Source organism: Nerophis lumbriciformis, linkage group LG19 (assembly GCF_033978685.3).
Source record: "Nerophis lumbriciformis linkage group LG19, RoL_Nlum_v2.1, whole genome shotgun sequence".
Lineage (NCBI taxonomy): Eukaryota > Metazoa > Chordata > Actinopteri > Syngnathiformes > Syngnathidae > Nerophis > Nerophis lumbriciformis.
This window is the reverse complement of record NC_084566.2, coordinates 25,117,231-25,134,124: the sequence shown is the minus strand read 5'-3', so window position 1 is coordinate 25,134,124 and position 16,894 is coordinate 25,117,231. Positions and strand designations below refer to the sequence as shown.

General features: G+C 39.9%; 1 protein-coding gene across 2 annotated transcripts in view; it reads right to left on the bottom strand.

Annotated features, from left to right (window-relative positions):
* Positions 1 to 16,894, bottom strand: part of adcy8 (adenylate cyclase 8 (brain)) — a 140,383-nt gene that overhangs the window by 47,480 nt on the left and 76,009 nt on the right. For both annotated transcript variants that reach the window (XM_061979126.1, XM_061979125.1), the window contains exons 3-7: positions 15,352 to 15,482; positions 14,998 to 15,109; positions 13,640 to 13,767; positions 13,312 to 13,470; positions 12,984 to 13,254 (exon numbers count right to left, since the gene is read on the bottom strand). In XM_061979126.1, the coding sequence (XP_061835110.1) occupies positions 12,984 to 13,254; positions 13,312 to 13,470; positions 13,640 to 13,767; positions 14,998 to 15,109; positions 15,352 to 15,482 (801 nt within the window). The remainder of the gene's footprint in view (positions 1 to 12,983; positions 13,255 to 13,311; positions 13,471 to 13,639; positions 13,768 to 14,997; positions 15,110 to 15,351; positions 15,483 to 16,894) is intronic.

Here is a 16,894-nt window from a genome sequence, read left to right as displayed (position 1 = left end):
CAAAACTAATATAATGTATATAATATAAAAACTAAAACTAATATATTTTTCCAAAAACAAAATCTGGTTTAGTGTTCCTTAGGATGACATTTTCATACAGCATGATTATAAAACATTATTACCTTACAGTATGATTCACATTCAGAATTTTCCATCCTTCTATATATGGTAGTTGGAGTTGCAGACAACTTCATTACTGCTAAATAGCAGTTTTCAGTAATGTCACAGAAGATGCAGGATTTGTTTTAACATTTAAGTGGTGAAACTTCCTATAAGAGGACAGCTGTAGTGCTGTATTCTAAAGATCATGTCATATTTAATTTCAACTTTTTATTCATTTTTTATTTTTATTTTTAAATGGTCCTCAGTAGTCACGTACAAATTTGTCTGAATTATGCAAAATTATTTAAATTTGGTCCCCATGAACCATATTAGCTCTTTTTCCCCAGGGTCCCCAGTAAGAATGATCAGCACATGACTTCATCAATCCAGAGATTTAAAGACGTGTATGAGCTAACTGGGCAGTGGCCATTTTACCTCATTTTTTTTTATGCCTCCACAACCTGTAGAAAGGGTGGTCCCCACAAGTGATGATCAAAAACTTGGTCCCCATTCCAAATGATAACCAGTATTTGTGTGAGAAACTTTCACCTTGCATCACATTGGAAAAAAAGCCTCGTTCGTCAAAAAGAACATCTTTGTTCTGAACCACAATAAACCGTGTGACCTGTATGTCAGACTGGAGGCCCCACAATTAAATGTGGAAAGAGCGCCAAACACTCGAAGTGCGGCCGCTCTTCAGCCTCTTCACGACAGCGCCGAGTGGCCCTCATTGTTGACACAAGACACACGTGCGTGTGAGTGGAGCGTGTCAGTGTCCAAAGTGTGTCACAGCCTCAGATTGGACCCAGTGTCCACGTGCACACACTATTTTTTTTAACAACACAACAACGCTGGTGTAAAAAACAAAAACACACATTGTCCACTGCATGCCACAACAACAGGTGGCGCTATAATGTAAAAAAATAACATGAAATAAAAGTTATAAATATATTTGATTGAAGTTAATAAGTATTTGGCAGAAGTATTACTTCTGCTTCTGTCTCTGTCAGGACTCTACACAGCACCCAGCATCGTCCCACTCACACAACCATCTGATTGGTTACAAACAGAGCCGTAACAGCCAATCAGCAGTGCGTATTCAGAGCAGTAACAACCAATCAGCAGTGCGTATTCAGAGCGCATGTAGTCAGTGCTTAGCGTTTAGCAGGTAAGCATCAGGCAGCGGACTCTCCCCAAATTATAATAAACACCTCCCAGTCAACTACTAGTAACATCACTATGAGCCCGTTGACCTTCTACAAATATAAAAGGCAGTTTAGCTCGCTCGCAGTCCCGGCTTGAGGTGAAGGTTAATTCGCTTTTACGTTAGCTCATTTTGCGGTGTGTGTGTGTGTGTGTGTTATGGACAGCAAAGCCCTGTCTGTCTGTTATTTCACTTTACCTTTTTCTGTGTTGATTGAGCTGTGTTGAAGCAGCAAAAAAGGACATTATGTTAAATGAAGAGTTTCTGTCTCTGATAGTTGATATACTAATGTAACTGCATCATTAAGCCTACATGAACCCCATGGTGTTCAGGGATGAATAGTCTCTCCTATTGCTATTGTACCATTTCTTTCAGCTATAGTTACATTAATCATTAGAAATGCAGCAGTCTAGTTTTGAATGGCAGAAGACATGAAGATTGAGTGAAAGTCACCAGGGTTAAAGGCTGGGGGAAAGAAAGAAACGTTAATCTGAGGCTGAGTTGACTTGAAACTGTTTAATGTTGCACTTTATGTGTAGAAATGTTGCACTTTATATGTAGAAAGGTTTTGTTAAGAAACCAATTCTGAGCCTCATCTTATTTAGTTTTTATTGTATATGTGTTGACCACATGAACCCTGGCAATGGACCGTGTGTAGATGTATGTTATTGTTATCCTTAGCATTCATGACTGCCTGCTGTTGCACTGATCAGCCTAGTGGTGGCTCACATCCATCACACACAGAGCTATTTCTATTTTTGGGCAGAATTATTATAGTGTTACCAATGTTAAAAGGATAACGCCATTGTTTACAAATTTGGTAAATAAATAACCAGAAAAAGTATATTTTGTTGTTTTCCTACTGTACCGAAAATTAACCGAACCGTGACCTCTAAACCGAGGTACGTACCGAAGATTTGTGTGTACCGTTACACCCTTAGTAAATACAGGAGATGGATGAAGGAAGCAATGGAAATTAGGAATCAAGGAGCAGACACAATTAACAGGGATGAAGGGGCATACATGCTTCTGCACACCTGGCACGCGGTCCTTCATCGGTGACGCCAGGGCGAAGAACAGATACTGTATGGCCGGGTCGGGGAACTTTATTCAGCAGGTAAATCTACTCTTAAAATGTTACAGTACTTTTATTGAACATTTTTTTAATGTTTAAAATGTGAGCAGAAAATGTTTCCACTTGTTAATTCAATCTTGGTTGCACTGTATTCAAATAAGACATGAATGCATTGGCCATTAATTGTTGTTTACTTGCTTGTTTGCATCCAGAATTCATTTATACATAATTCTCTTACAGGAAATAACCGTAATATAGGAAACTTTACCTGCAGTGTCTAATGTCCACTATTTATTTTCATCACATTGGTTGATTTTTTTTGTTTGTTAAAAAGTTACTGAATAGATTTTAACTCACTGGATTGTTTCAAAACACATTGTTGTATCGTTGTTAAAACATATCGTTAAAACACTATTAATGACGATTATTCATTATCTTAGGTACAAAAGTGTTGGGAACCATCGTGTCATCTGTAATTAAATAGTCTAATAAAAAAGCGAAATAAAAGTTATCCATATGTTTAAATCATTATTAGGATATCAAAGTGTAGAATATTGTAGCAGATATACACTTAAATACACTATATGTTGGTTCACTCTCTCAAACTTCCTCAAACTTTGCTCTGTCAGCCTGACTCTTAGCAAGGCCTTCTTATCGTGAAAACACCATGAAACTGTTATGGCTATTCCTTGTCAACTTTAGTAATAAGTTAAGGCATGCATTTTAAAATGCATAAAATGGAACTGTAAAAGTGAAGTGAATTATATTTATATAGTGCTTTTCTCTAGTGACTCTAAAGTTACATTTTTAAACCAGTGTGGTTGGCACTGGGAGCAGGTGGGTGAAGTGTCTTGCCCAAGGACACAACAGCTGTGACTCGGATGGTAGAAGCCGGGATCGAACCTTGAACCCTAAGGTTGCTGGCACGGCCGCTCTACCAACAGAGCTACACAATTAAAGATTTACGCCTTTTAAAAAATACAGGCACTGTGCAAACGTCTTACGCTGTCTGTCCCTCATGATAGAACAGAAAGCTCCAAATGGAATTATTGCAGAGAGTTTAAGTTTTGATTGCAATCTATTCCATGCCAGAGGGGCAGCAATGCTCAAAGCTCTTTTGCCAAATTCAGTTTGTGCATGAAGAACAGTTAAAACTAGGGATCTCCGATAATGGCTTTTTGCCGATATCCGATATTCCGATATTGTCCAACTCTTTAATTACCGATACCAATATCAACCGATATATACAGTCGTGGAATTAACACATTATTATGCCTAATTTGGACAACCAGGTATGGTGAAGATAAGGTACTTTTAAAAAATAATAATAAAATAAGATAAATAAATTAAAAACATTTTCTTGAATAAAAAAGAAAGTAAAACAATATAAAAACAGTTACATAGAAACTAGTAATTAATGAAAATTAGTCAAATTAACTGTTAAATGTTAGTACTATTAGTGGACCAGAAGCACGCACAATCATGTGTGCTTACGGACTGTATCCCTTGCAGACTGTATTGATACATAATGTAGGAATTAGAATATTAATAACAGAAAGAAACAACTCTTTTGTGTGAATGAGTGTAAATGGGGGAAGGAGGTTTTTTGGGTTGGTGCACTAATTGTAAGTGCATCTTGTGTTTTTTATGTTGATTTAATAAAAAAACTAACAAAAAAAAACACAAAAAAAAACCCCGATACCGATAATAAAAAAAACGATACCGATAACTTCCGATATAACATTTTAACGCATTTATCGGCCGATATTATCAGACATCCTTAGTTAAAACATAAGAATAGCTAGAACGTAATGCATAAGAGCTGTTTTTTCTTTGTAACAAAGTACACAAGTATGGAGGCATTAAACCTAAAAGAGCTCAATAAATGATAGTCAGCCAATGCGTGTATCTTAATGAAGATAAGTCTGATTTCATATACAGTTGACAGTGGTGGGTGACAAAATGACAGCAAGTAACAAATCTTAGTGCTGAATGAAAACACTGTCCAAGGACTGGAGGCCTTCAAATGAAGCACTAAAATAAAGCATGTATCCATCATCAATTACAGGCAAGATAGTCACTGTCACCAATTTCTTTCTGACCTTAAGAGAGAAGCAGTTTTTATTTCTAAATAAATAAACCAAGCTTTACCCTAAGCTTAGAGACCAAGTTGTTAACATGGGCTTCAAATGAAAGCTCCTGGTCAAGAGTACAACCCAAGTACTTGTCATTTAAAACCTGCTCTATAGGGTGTCATTTGATGTTACAATACTGGGAATGTTTTTAGGCAGCACCCTTGAATGAGAGAAATGCGCTTGCTTTTATCTGTATTTAAAACCAATTAAAGATCAAATAAGATGACATCAAACACACCTTGTAAAAACTCAAAAGCCTGAGTGGTGGAGGTTGAACAGCATTAATTAATGTTGTTATCTGCATAAAAATGGTACATTGCATTTGACAAATTGTTACAAAGGTTATTTATGTGGATAGAAAATAAAATGGGCACCAGCACTGAGCCTTGCGGAACTCCTTTGGTAATATCCAGTAATGAATAGGTCGTCCCAGCCACCTGTAAACATTGTGTTCTGCTGGAAAGATAGTTTGTGAACCAAGCAGCTGGATATTTAGACAATGTGATGAAGGACTTGAATTAACAGACTGTGGTGTACTGGGTCAAATGCTTTTGACAAATCAATAAAAAGAGCGACACGATATTTCTTCCCGTCAAGAGCCTCGATTAAATCATTGAGGACCTTAAGAGCAGCTGTAATAGTACTATGCTGTTTTCTAAAACCAGATTGAAACGCAGATAAAATATTGTTTGATTCTAACAAATCCTTTAGCTGGTTACTGATGATCGTCTCAAACAATTTGGCTAAAATGCATGATTTAGAAATTGGTCTGTAATTATTTATATTTGTGGGTTCACCCCCTTTTAGCAGGGGGCAGAACAAAAGCCGATTTCCAGGATTTTGGAATGCTTTTACTTGTCAGACTTAGGTTAAAAATATGTGAGAGAGGCTCAGCAACAAAATCAGCAGCCAATTTTAAGAAAGAAGGTTCAGTTTGGTCAGGTCCTGCTGCTTTACTTGTGCCCAGGCTCTTTAGTGCACTGTTTACCTCAGATACTGATACAGGTGTGAACTCAGATGTGTGGTTGCTGGGTCTATTTACAGCCTGCGGTATATTTGGCATTCTAGGATTAGTCACACCAACATTTGACAATTGAGGATTCAATGACTCAAACAAGGACCCGGCAGGAGTAAAATACCCTTTAAAACAATTTGATATAGCTGTCTTATCAGACAAAGTACCAGATTGAGTAATTAAAGAACTTGGAAAGTAATTTGTTGTCACATGATTTAAAGAGGTTTTTATGGTTTGCCAAAACTTTTTGGGGTCATTTATATGTTTTTTGCATTAATTCAGGTACAAATCAGACTTGTCTCTCTTAATAAGGCAAGTACATTTATTTCTAAGATGGCGATAGCTGAGCCAGTCAATCCCAGTCTTTGTTTTTCAAGCCCTGGCCCAAGCAACGCCTCTCTCTTTGAGAAGGTTTCCAATTTCAGAGGAAAACCAGGGATTACATCGACCCTGAACTCTAAATTTCCGAAAGGGAGCATGTTTTTTGACTATACGTTGGAATTCATTATAAAATTATTGTAACGCTATCTCTACAGCATCAATTAAAGCAACTCTGTTCCACTGAAAGGCAGCTAAGTGGTATATAAAACCTGGGAGGCAAATGTTTTTAGTATCTCTCTTGCGTGTAATAGTGTTTTTTGATTTTGGAAGCATGCAGTTTCTTAAAGCTGCAATTGTACAATGATCACTCAAGTAATTGACAAACACCCCAGTATCAGTGTACTTATATGGAGCGTTGGTTCGGATTAGATCAAGTAAGGAACATTTTGATGGGTTTTTAGTATTGGGTCAAGTTGGGGAAGTGATTCATTGAGTTACATTTAGTGAGTTGCATACAGCTTTAAGATTGTCAGAAGAGGAAGTCAACCAATCAAAATTTAAATCACCAACCAAGAGAAGTTCACTAGCATTTAACCCACTCATAAAGGATGCAAGAGAGGCAGAGGCTTCAGTGGAGGCAGGGGGAGGTATTTAACACCCTACAATTGCGAGAAGTTGGCCATGCGAGAATTCAAGCTGCAGGGCAAGGAGTTCAAATTGTTTAGTGATGATAATAAGGTAACATTAAACAAGTTTTTTTATATACATGGCCACTCCTCCACCTTTTCAAGGACGATCGCATTGGAAGACATTAAATCCATTTATAGCAATGTCCTTATCAGAGATAGCTTTACTTAGCCAACTTTCTGTTACGAAAGGATGTCCGATTTAGTTGTTTGAATCCAGATTTAGACTATGTCTAACTTTGGCAGTAAACTCTTAATATTTGAATGAATTAAACCGAGACCTGACCTTGCTCTAAATTCATCTAGAATACTGATGTTGTATAAAGATTTGGTTGCACCTGGCCTGATAGCAGAAGTAAGAGCAATATAAAGATTTTCCTTTTCATATTGGGAGGTAACCCGATGAAATCATTATTTGGCTTCACAATGTCAAAATTTGTGATTTCAGAAGGAGTAAAGCAACTATTTAGCACAGAAATACACCATAAATTAAGCTGGTGAGAATGATTTGACCCACAAGAGGACATTAATAATCTTTGTGTAAATTCTGCAGTTTCAAAGGACCAGGTAATTGTTATTGTGTTCGGTAGAGTTAAAGGTTGGTGGAGCACCTGGTCAGGTAGAACAACACACGCCTGCATAAGAATTGATATTCCTATAGGGCTCAAAAGGACTTGTGATTTCGTAATGCATTGTGGGTGATGGGTAGACATTTTTGCTGGACATAAGTTTTGTTGACATGGCTGTACTGTACCCGCGGTATAGTGAAAGAGAGCAACAAACTGGATTAAAATGGATCGTACAAAAAAAATCATGGGACCGCACCGAGACAAACTGTACCCTATTCCAAAGGCTCGCTACATCGAAAAATAAGTTAAATTGGTGTATTTGATCCATATGAGCACGTCCAATGGACAAGAGATTTGAGTAAGCTGCTGGCATTGTGGAAGCAAAACTTGTATATGTGTCGACAATGGAGTTGTTTTTTATATATTAATATTTCAGAATGCAAAGTCTGTTTAGGCTCATTGCCTTCCATTTAAATTGCGCGTAATCTACGACTTTCATCTCTTATGTGTCCAAGATGGAGCGAGTGAGCCCAGCCTCATTTCATAAGCAGGTTTCCATGAAACAATAAACCCATTATTACCTTTAAATACATTGATCACTGTGCTACTGCTCAGAAAGTAATACTCATTAATTTTATTGTGCTTACCCAAAACTAAAAGTAAACGGACAACAGGCTTTTTTCCAAAATACTGTATGTTGTTTGTCGCCCACAGATAGCTACTAAATGTGTGTTACTATATAGTACAAACTTACCAGTGTGAAAATGCTGTGAACACACCAACATGTACCAGTGGATGGCGTTAAAAATGACATTTGATCATCTCACTGCTACTATCCATGTAACGACGGGGTCGCATTTTACTACGTGGATCATTCTCCCAACATGCAGCAGGAACTCCAGAGGTGCAGGTGACACAATGATTTATTGTCCATGAAATCATGCAAAATACAGAAAAGACTAAAAAGCGTGCCGATAGCGTGGGAGCTATGGCGAAGCTTAGCACAGGAACAGGAATCAAAGATCGTAGAAAATACTTAACGTAATGGGTTGCATGGAAGCAAGCAGCCAGACTGATTGTGGCGAGGAACCGGAATAAGAAGCTCTCTCATTAGTGCCCGGCAGCAGGTGAGCGTGCCGAACACTAATCAGAGGCAGGTGAAACCAGTCTGCACTACAGTATACCGGTATTAGTATAGTACCGCGATACTAATTAATCATTTTCGGTACGATACCGTCTCTGAAACGTACCGGTCCCAAACCCCCCCGTGCCCGTGTCGAAGTCACGTTGTGACATTGCTGGTTTATGAGAAGACGAGCATGTTCGGCGGCACACAATCAGGGAGTACTTACAAGCAGACACAGTGTGTAGACAGAAAAGGAAGAACGGAGGCATTTTGGTCTAAAAACTAACGATAAAGGTGAAGTTATAACACTGAGGTGCTTTAAGACATGGCTAGCTAGCTAGGAGCTAACATCCATCCGCCGTCTACAGTGTTGTAGCTACTTCTAAATCACTAATCCTGGTCTCCATGGCGACAAATAAAGTGAGTTTCTTACAAGTATCATCCCTGCAGGACGAGGAATAGCTAAACACCATAGCTCACCGGCATCAAAATGTAAACAAACACCATTGGGCGATGTACACCTAACATCCACTGTAATGATATCAAGCACAGGCACGTATCTAGTCGATACTACTATGATAACATCGATAAGTTTTGGCATCACAACATCTTCTTTCGTTTAAAAAAAATTTAAATTATGTTTATAAACTCAGGAAATATGTCCCTGGACACATGAGGACTCTGAATATGACCAATGTATGATCCTTTAACTACTTGGTATCGGATTGATACCCAAATTTGTGGTATCATCCAAAACTAATGTAAAGTATCAAACAACAGAAGAATAAGTGATTATTACATTTTAACAGAAGTGTAGATAGAACATGTTAAAAGAGAAAGTAAGCAGATATTAACAGTAAATGAACAAGTAGATTAATAATAAATTTTCTACCACTTGTCCCTCATAATGTTGACAAAATAATAGAATGATAAATGATACAATATGTTATGGCATACGTCAGCAGACTAATTAGGAGCCTTTGTTTGTTTACTTACTACTAAAAGACAAGTTGTCTTGTATGTTCACTATTTTATTTAAGGACTTAACTGCAATAAGAAACATATGTTTAATGTACCCTAAGATTGTTTGTTAAAATAAAGCCAATAATGCAATTTTTCTGTGGTCCCCTTTATTTAGAAAAGTACCAAAATAATTTTAGTACCGGTACCAAAATTATGGTATCGTTACAACACTAGTCTGCACCCATGGCAGCTAAAACACAGACCCAGGGGCGATGAAAACAAAACCGAGGTAGTCAAACTAACAGAACAAAACATGATCCGGGCAACGGATCATAACAATCCAGGCTATATGCCGTCTCTTTATTAGCTACATAACCCAACTTCCTTCGGCTTTGCTTTCTCTCTGGAAATGAGAAAAATCTCACCAAATCGTTTTTTTGCCCCGAAGCAATCATGACTGCGTTTGTGGCAGTTCATGTGCATGTTTTGAACTTGTTAAATAACATAAAACAACACTTAAGCACAAAGTCTTGTATTCAGCCATGTAAATAAGTGTTTCAGAGTCCAGCAATACCCACAATGCAATGCGTTTCCATGTCACATTTTCAAGCCCTATAGCTGATGTTTTGCTCACACTAACGCAGCCCTAAACTGAACAGCGGAACCAGCAAGGAAACGTGAAATGGAGCCGCTTCCTCACCGGCCGGCTTGCAGCAGTGAGTGGGACTTGTGAGGAAACGCCCGAGCTGCTTTGAGGTGAAAGCGCAGTGACAGTGCGGTGCATCATGGCCGCCAACAGGCACACAGTCAAGCATGAAAGAGGTAAAGACAGGGCCACTCAGCCGGCGCTCAGAGTTGGATCTCAGGGACTCACGGAGCGGCTCGTCTCAGAGGAAAAATCTGGTGGGTGTGATTGCAGCAGCCGGTGCTGGCAGAACAACACCAGACTATCTTTACTGCACACCTTTGACTCAATTAGTCTTATTTTCACGGCGAGGTTCACTTCTAACACTACCATACAGTGTGCAAGGAGGCTTCCCACTGAGGCACACACACCTTGTCGTGGATCCAGTGATGCTGAAAACTAAATCAGACCAACATGAATGTAGGACGGCAACCCGCAGGACACAAAACCACCCGAGTGGGAGAGGTTCTGTCGGCAGCGGCGCCGAGCGACAACATGAAAGACACTTTAGAACTCCTTTGAGGATCCTTTCATATGCAACGACACGCCCGCACGCTGACAGGCCGCCATTGTGGCGCCGACAAAGGAGAGACACTTTAAGAAATAAAAACGGTTAAATCAAATGTTGTTAATGTGTAACGGAGCCGCATGCGTCGCTCAGGTTAGTCAGAGTTCATACGCTCCACACGGGGAAAAAACAGCCTAATTGTGCCTTAAAAAGGAACAATGGGCCCCATTCAGCAATAGGTTCCTAACTTTTCCTCTTATCTTTCTTCCTAAGTGATTTCTTAAGAGGAGTCCATTCGAATTCATGACGTGTTCTTAAACGCCCAAATTGTTCCCACCTGCTGTTCTTAAGTTGCTGAATGCCAAATGGTTAGCGCATGCGTGTCTATCATAATTTGCATATAAACACGTCCTTATTTCCCCAATATGCATATGTAAAACACCCTTAATTCCGTAATTTGCATAGGTAAACGCCCTTAATTCCCCATATAAGGGCACAATTCCGGCGGAAAAGCCGAACATCAGACACACGGAGAAAACACAGATTACAGAAGAGAAATTCGTATTATCCCGCGGGCGAAATACATAATGTCAAAACGTAAGTTTAAGAAAGGGGGGACAGCTCTCGGTAGCTTTAAAGCGTTCAAATAAATATTTGTCACTTCGGGCAAATAGGCCGACATGATCTTGAAATATGCGCTCCCTCCCCAGGGCACGATCTGCGGCATCTTGCCATTTTGAAATGTCTATATATTGCTCATTTTGCTATATGTCTGTCTATCTCTATCTATCTATATCTATCTGTCTATGATATTAATTTAACATTAGACAATAGAAGTAAGGGAACTTGTCACACTTAAGAACAAATAGGCCACCCTAAGAGTGCTCCGGAGCACTCGTAGATTTTGTTCTTACCTACAATCACATCCCAGCTTAGAAAACATTGGTGAATACAAAAATCTCCTTAAAGGGGAACATTATCACAATTTCAGAAGGGTTAAAACCATTAAAAATCAGTTCCCAGTGGCTTATTTTATTTTTCGAAGTTTTTTTCAAAATTTTACCCATCACGCAATATCCCTAAAAAATGCTTCAAAGTGCCTGATTTTAACCATCGTTATATACACCCGTCCATTTTCCTGTGACGTCACACAGTGATGCCAATACAAACAAACATGGCGGATAGAACAGCAAGGTATAGCGACATTAGCTCGGATTCAGACTCGGATTTCAGCGGCTTAAGCGATTCAACAGATTACGCATATATTCAAACGGATTGTTGTAGTGTGGAGGCAGGTAGCGAAAACGAAATTGAAGAAGAAACTGAAGCTATTGAGCCATATCGGTTTGAACCGTATGCAAGCGAAACCGACGAAAACGACACGACAGCCAGCGACACGGGAGAAAGCGAGGACGAATTCGGCGATCGCCTTCTAACCAACGATTGGTATGTGTTTGTTTGGCATTAAAGGAAACTAACAACTATGAACTAGGTTTACAGCATATGAAATACATTTGGCAACAACATGCACTTTGAGAGTGCAGACAGCCCAGTTTTCATCAATTAATATATTCTGTAGACATACCCTAATCCGCTCTCTTTTCCTGAAAGCTGATCTGTCCAGTTTTGGAGTTGATGTCAGCAGGCCAGGGAAGCTAGGGTCGATATTCTTCTATGCCATCTCTGTCGTAGCATAGCTTTCGTCGGTAAAGTGTGCAGAACAAAGGTCCAATTTCTTGCCACTTTCGCATCTTTGGGCCACTGGTGCAACTTGAATCCGTCCCTGTTCGTGTTGTTACACCCTCCGACAACACACCGACGAGACATGATGTCTCCAAGGTACGGAAAACAGTCGAAAAAACGGAAAATAACAGAGCTGATTTGACTCTGTGTTTGTAATGTGTTTGAGAAAATGGCGGATTGCTTCCCGATGTGACGTCACGTTGTGACGTCATCGCTCCGAGAGCAAATAATAGAAAGGCGTTTAATTCGCCAAAATTCACCCATTTAGAGTTCGGAAATCGGTTAAAAAAATATATGGTCTTTTTTCTGCAACATCAAGGTATATATTGACGCTTACATAGGTCTGGTGATAATGTTCCCGTTTAAATACTTCGCAAGTGGGCCTAAGAACAACATTTGTTCTTAAGAACGGTTGCTGAATGGGGCCCAATGTCTGGAAACAAGTCTCCAACAAGTCCAAAAAGATTCTTTATACCAGCAAAGACATCTTCTTTCTCACCATTATGAAGCTGACACGCTGTCGCCATGACGCCCATGAGGCTGATTTGATGTTATGACAAAGGAAAGCAGACAAATGAAGATGGCGTGAAGAGGATGCTAAAATGGGCCACAGAACCAGAATCCAGTCATCCTCGCAGACAGGCGGCGCGTTACCACGGCAACACAAAGTCACTCACAGGACGAAAAGACGACATTCCGTCTTAACGTCACCTGCAGCCAGGTAGCGTCTGTCGGCTGTCGGACTGGATAAGTCAGTAGTTTAGCGACAGTGTCGCTACAGTGACACGTTAAGACGGAGGAGTGATCGAGAGCACAGGCGGACATCCCCTCTGGGGGGCACCAGGACTTACGTTCTGCTTGCCCACAATGTTGTCGAAAGGAAGTTCCGGTCTCCAGGACGCCTCGTTGAAGGTGGCGCTGCTGGCCCGGCGGTCCGCGGAGCTGGCCGCCTCCTTCATGATGTCCTCAGGGAGGGTGAGCAGGCTCTCCTCGGGCTGCTTAATGAGGTACGTCTCGATGTTGTGACGGCGCAGGAAGTCGTTGCGGTCCTTGCCGTGTCCCTCCTCCACTTCGTAGTCACCGTTCAGACAGTCTAAAGCTGCTTTGGAAATGTGGATCCGCCTGCGAGGAGAATGAGGTGAAAATGAAATTTGAATGTTCTGCTGGTCCTTCACTCACCCTGGGATGCCTCCCGACTCCAGCTTGTTGGCGATGTCCACGTCCCAGGACCACACGTCAAACTGCCACTTCCTGAGTCCTAACACGCCACAGAGAACCGAGCCCGAGTGGATCCCGATGCGCATGTCGATGTCGTGTTTCGTACGCGAACGCACGTATCTGAGGGGGAGGAACATCAGAGTGATCAAATTCCATGAAAGGTGATGAATCAGATAAAGATGCTGAGATCTTCTTAACAATACTTTTTCGGCCAGAAACAAACAATGAAGAGCATCGTGCCACTGATTCATGGGGAAATTAAACAGCTGTAGCTCCGCCCCCTGCCTACCTGATGGTTTTGATCATGCTGAGGCCCATCTCCACGCAGCAGTGGGCGTGATCCTGCCTGGGCTCAGGTAGGCCCGACACGCAGTAGTAACAATCTCCCAGAATCTTTATTCGCAGACAATGATTCTCCTGCAAGAGACCATGCACACACATGACCTGTGATTTATCGCAGCATGCACTGCTTCCTGCCTTACACACAAACATTTAGCACAATAAAGGGAATTTGTTACATTTTACTAAAAGGGACAAGCGGTAGAAAATGGATGGATGGAAGTCTTATTTTTACATTTCATATTTGGTACATATTAATAGTCACGTCTTTTCTTATGTCTCATTTGTCAGATCCTATTTGATATGTGCTATTTGTTACGTCTTTCACATCTTTTTTTATGTCTTATTTGTTCCATCTTATTTGTTACATCATATTTATTCCATCTTATTTGTTGACTTGATTGTTACATCTTATTTGCTGTCTGTTTATAACATCACATTTTTTACGCCTGATTTGTTGTTTTGTTTATAACATCTCATTTTTTACACCTGATTTGATATGTCTTATTTGTTTCATGTTATTTGCTACATCTTATTTTTAAGTGTTATTTGTTACATCTTGTCGTCACATATTTTTTATATATATCCTTTTTGTTCCATCTTATTTGTTATGTCCTAATTACTACAGCTTATTTGTTGTTTTATTTGTTACATATTATTTGTTATGTCTTATTTGTTACATGTCATTTGTTAAGTCTTATTTGTTACACCTTTTTTTTTTACGCCTTATTAGTTACGTCCTATTTGTCACATCCTTTTGTTAGGTCTTATTTTTTACATCTTACTTTCACATCTTATATGCTACATCTTATACGCTACATCTAATTTATTGCATCTTATTTGTTTCATCTTATGTTCACAATTTATTTGTTACATCTTGTTTTGAAATATTTTTTCTTACATCTTATTCATTTCATCTTACTTTCACATCCTATTTGTTGCATCTAATTTGTTACATCTTACTTTCACATTTTATTTGTTACGTCTTATCCGTGCAAGAAAAAACACAGCAGATTGAGAGCGATTGACCTCCTGCTTACCCTACTGCTTTCTAACATTTATTTTTCTTCATGAGGTCAACTTTATTACGAGTGTGACTTTGCAGTGGACTACCTTTTCTTAAAGACCCTCACTGAACTCCACTCTGAGTGGGCGGAGCCTGGAATAAGTGCACGAAGCTGGAGGAATGACATTTAGACTCCATGGGGAATATATCCGACAACAGCATAAGCGGACGTTTGCAGTGATCACATGTGACAAACACACACACACACACGCACGCAGGCAAACACACACACACACACTCACATGTGCAAGGCGGTCAAAGCGTGCAAAGAGCTCGTTCAACATTCGGACCAGCTCCTGTGCCGACAGCGTGGTGGAGAGGTTTGTGAAACCTTTAACGTCTGCGAAAAGAATGCTGGATAAAACGGGGAAATGTCATTTTTCATGTCGACCACAAGAAGCAAAATAATATTTAACATCGATCTCAACTAGCCAATCACTTGATAACACGAGCAACGACGCCAGCAGCATACTCTTTGTGTATGTACTGATCACAAGGTAACGTTTGCTTGAGCTTGTGATTGAGGGTTGTCACTGAGCTGGTAACTACGCGAACATGTTAACTTCACTAACAGGCATCATGGCGGTCGTCTTCACCTGACATTCTCGTAGCGGTGGATGTAGATTCGATGGAACTGATGCTGGAGGTGCTCATCCTCTACATTGGTCATGTCGTTGATCATTTCCAGAACCACAAACCGTGGCAGAACGGACAGAACCAGCCTCTCCTGTGTGGTTGGAAACAACACAAGGTCATCAATAAATTCATTTCACCAACAAAGACACACCACGTTTGGCTCTGATGGATTTGTTCTTAAGCTGGTGTCTACCAGGTCCAGTACAATTGGACAGCATGTTGACAAAGAACAACAAGAAGAAAAACAAAATGAAGAGAAAGAAGTTCTCATCTCCCGTTTCTCTCAGGCTCAGACCAAACTGGATCTGGATCGAACTGGACAGTGACACCCGACCCGACAAGATAACGTACAAACCAGAGGTGGGACCAAGTCATTGTTTTGCAAGTCACAAGTAAGTCTCAAGTCTTTGCCCTCAAGTCCGAGTCAAGTCCCGAGTCAAGACAGGCAAACCCCGAGTCAAGTCCAAAGTCAAGACTGGAAAGTCTCAAGTCAAGTCCTAAGTCCTGCATTTTGAGTTTCGAGTCCTTTCAAGTCCTTTTAACCACAGACTAATATATTAACACAGATTGTGTATGCTTTTCAAACGCTGTATTTATTTATTAAAACAATTGCATTTTAAATTGCAGGAAAGAAAATTGTGCTGACATTGCACTTTATAATAGCACTATTAACCAGTCATTTTAAACATTAACTCATTCCTTTACAGAACAAACACATTGAAAAATAAAGTGCAAATGTACTTATTTGTACAAAAGTGTTAACATTGAAAAAACATGACATATACGTGAACATAACAAAAAAGTTTTACTTTTTATATGTCAGGGCCCTATGCTGCATTGCATTTGCAAAAGACCAAATTAGCCAAGAGTCTGTCAGTCATTTGTGCACGATGGGGGCGTAGTATGATGCCACCATGGCTGAAAACTCGCTCCACTGGAGCACTGGAGGCAGGCACTGCCAAGACTCTCATGGCCACTCGGAACAGTGAAGGAAGAGTCTTCATGTTCAATGCCCAGAACAAAAGGGGGGAGAGAGTTGTTTTGGGTTGGTGCACTACTTGTAAGTGTATCTTGTGTTTTTTATGTTGATTTAATTAAAAAAAGAAAAGAAAAAAAAATTATTTCTTGTGCGGCCCGATACCAATCGATCCACGGACCAGTACCGGGCCGCGGCCCGGTGGTTGGGAACCCCTGAGGTAAACAACCAACAGTATGTCAGAAAGCTAGCTAAAACGGTACACATATTCATTATATAGTATACATTTTAACTGACCTTTATTTTACTATTTTTGTCTTTTTTTAGGTGGCTAAAATACGCGGTGCTGCTGACCGCCGTCTAACGTTACGTGTGATATATTGACTAACGTAACCCTGCTTGAAAAAAATCACTGAACAAAAAGTATGAATAAGGTAGTGAACTGCAACAGATTCCCGTGTTTGCAAAAACGTTATAACGTTAGCAGTGAGTTTACAGCCTCACTGATTTAACTACACAGCAAATAA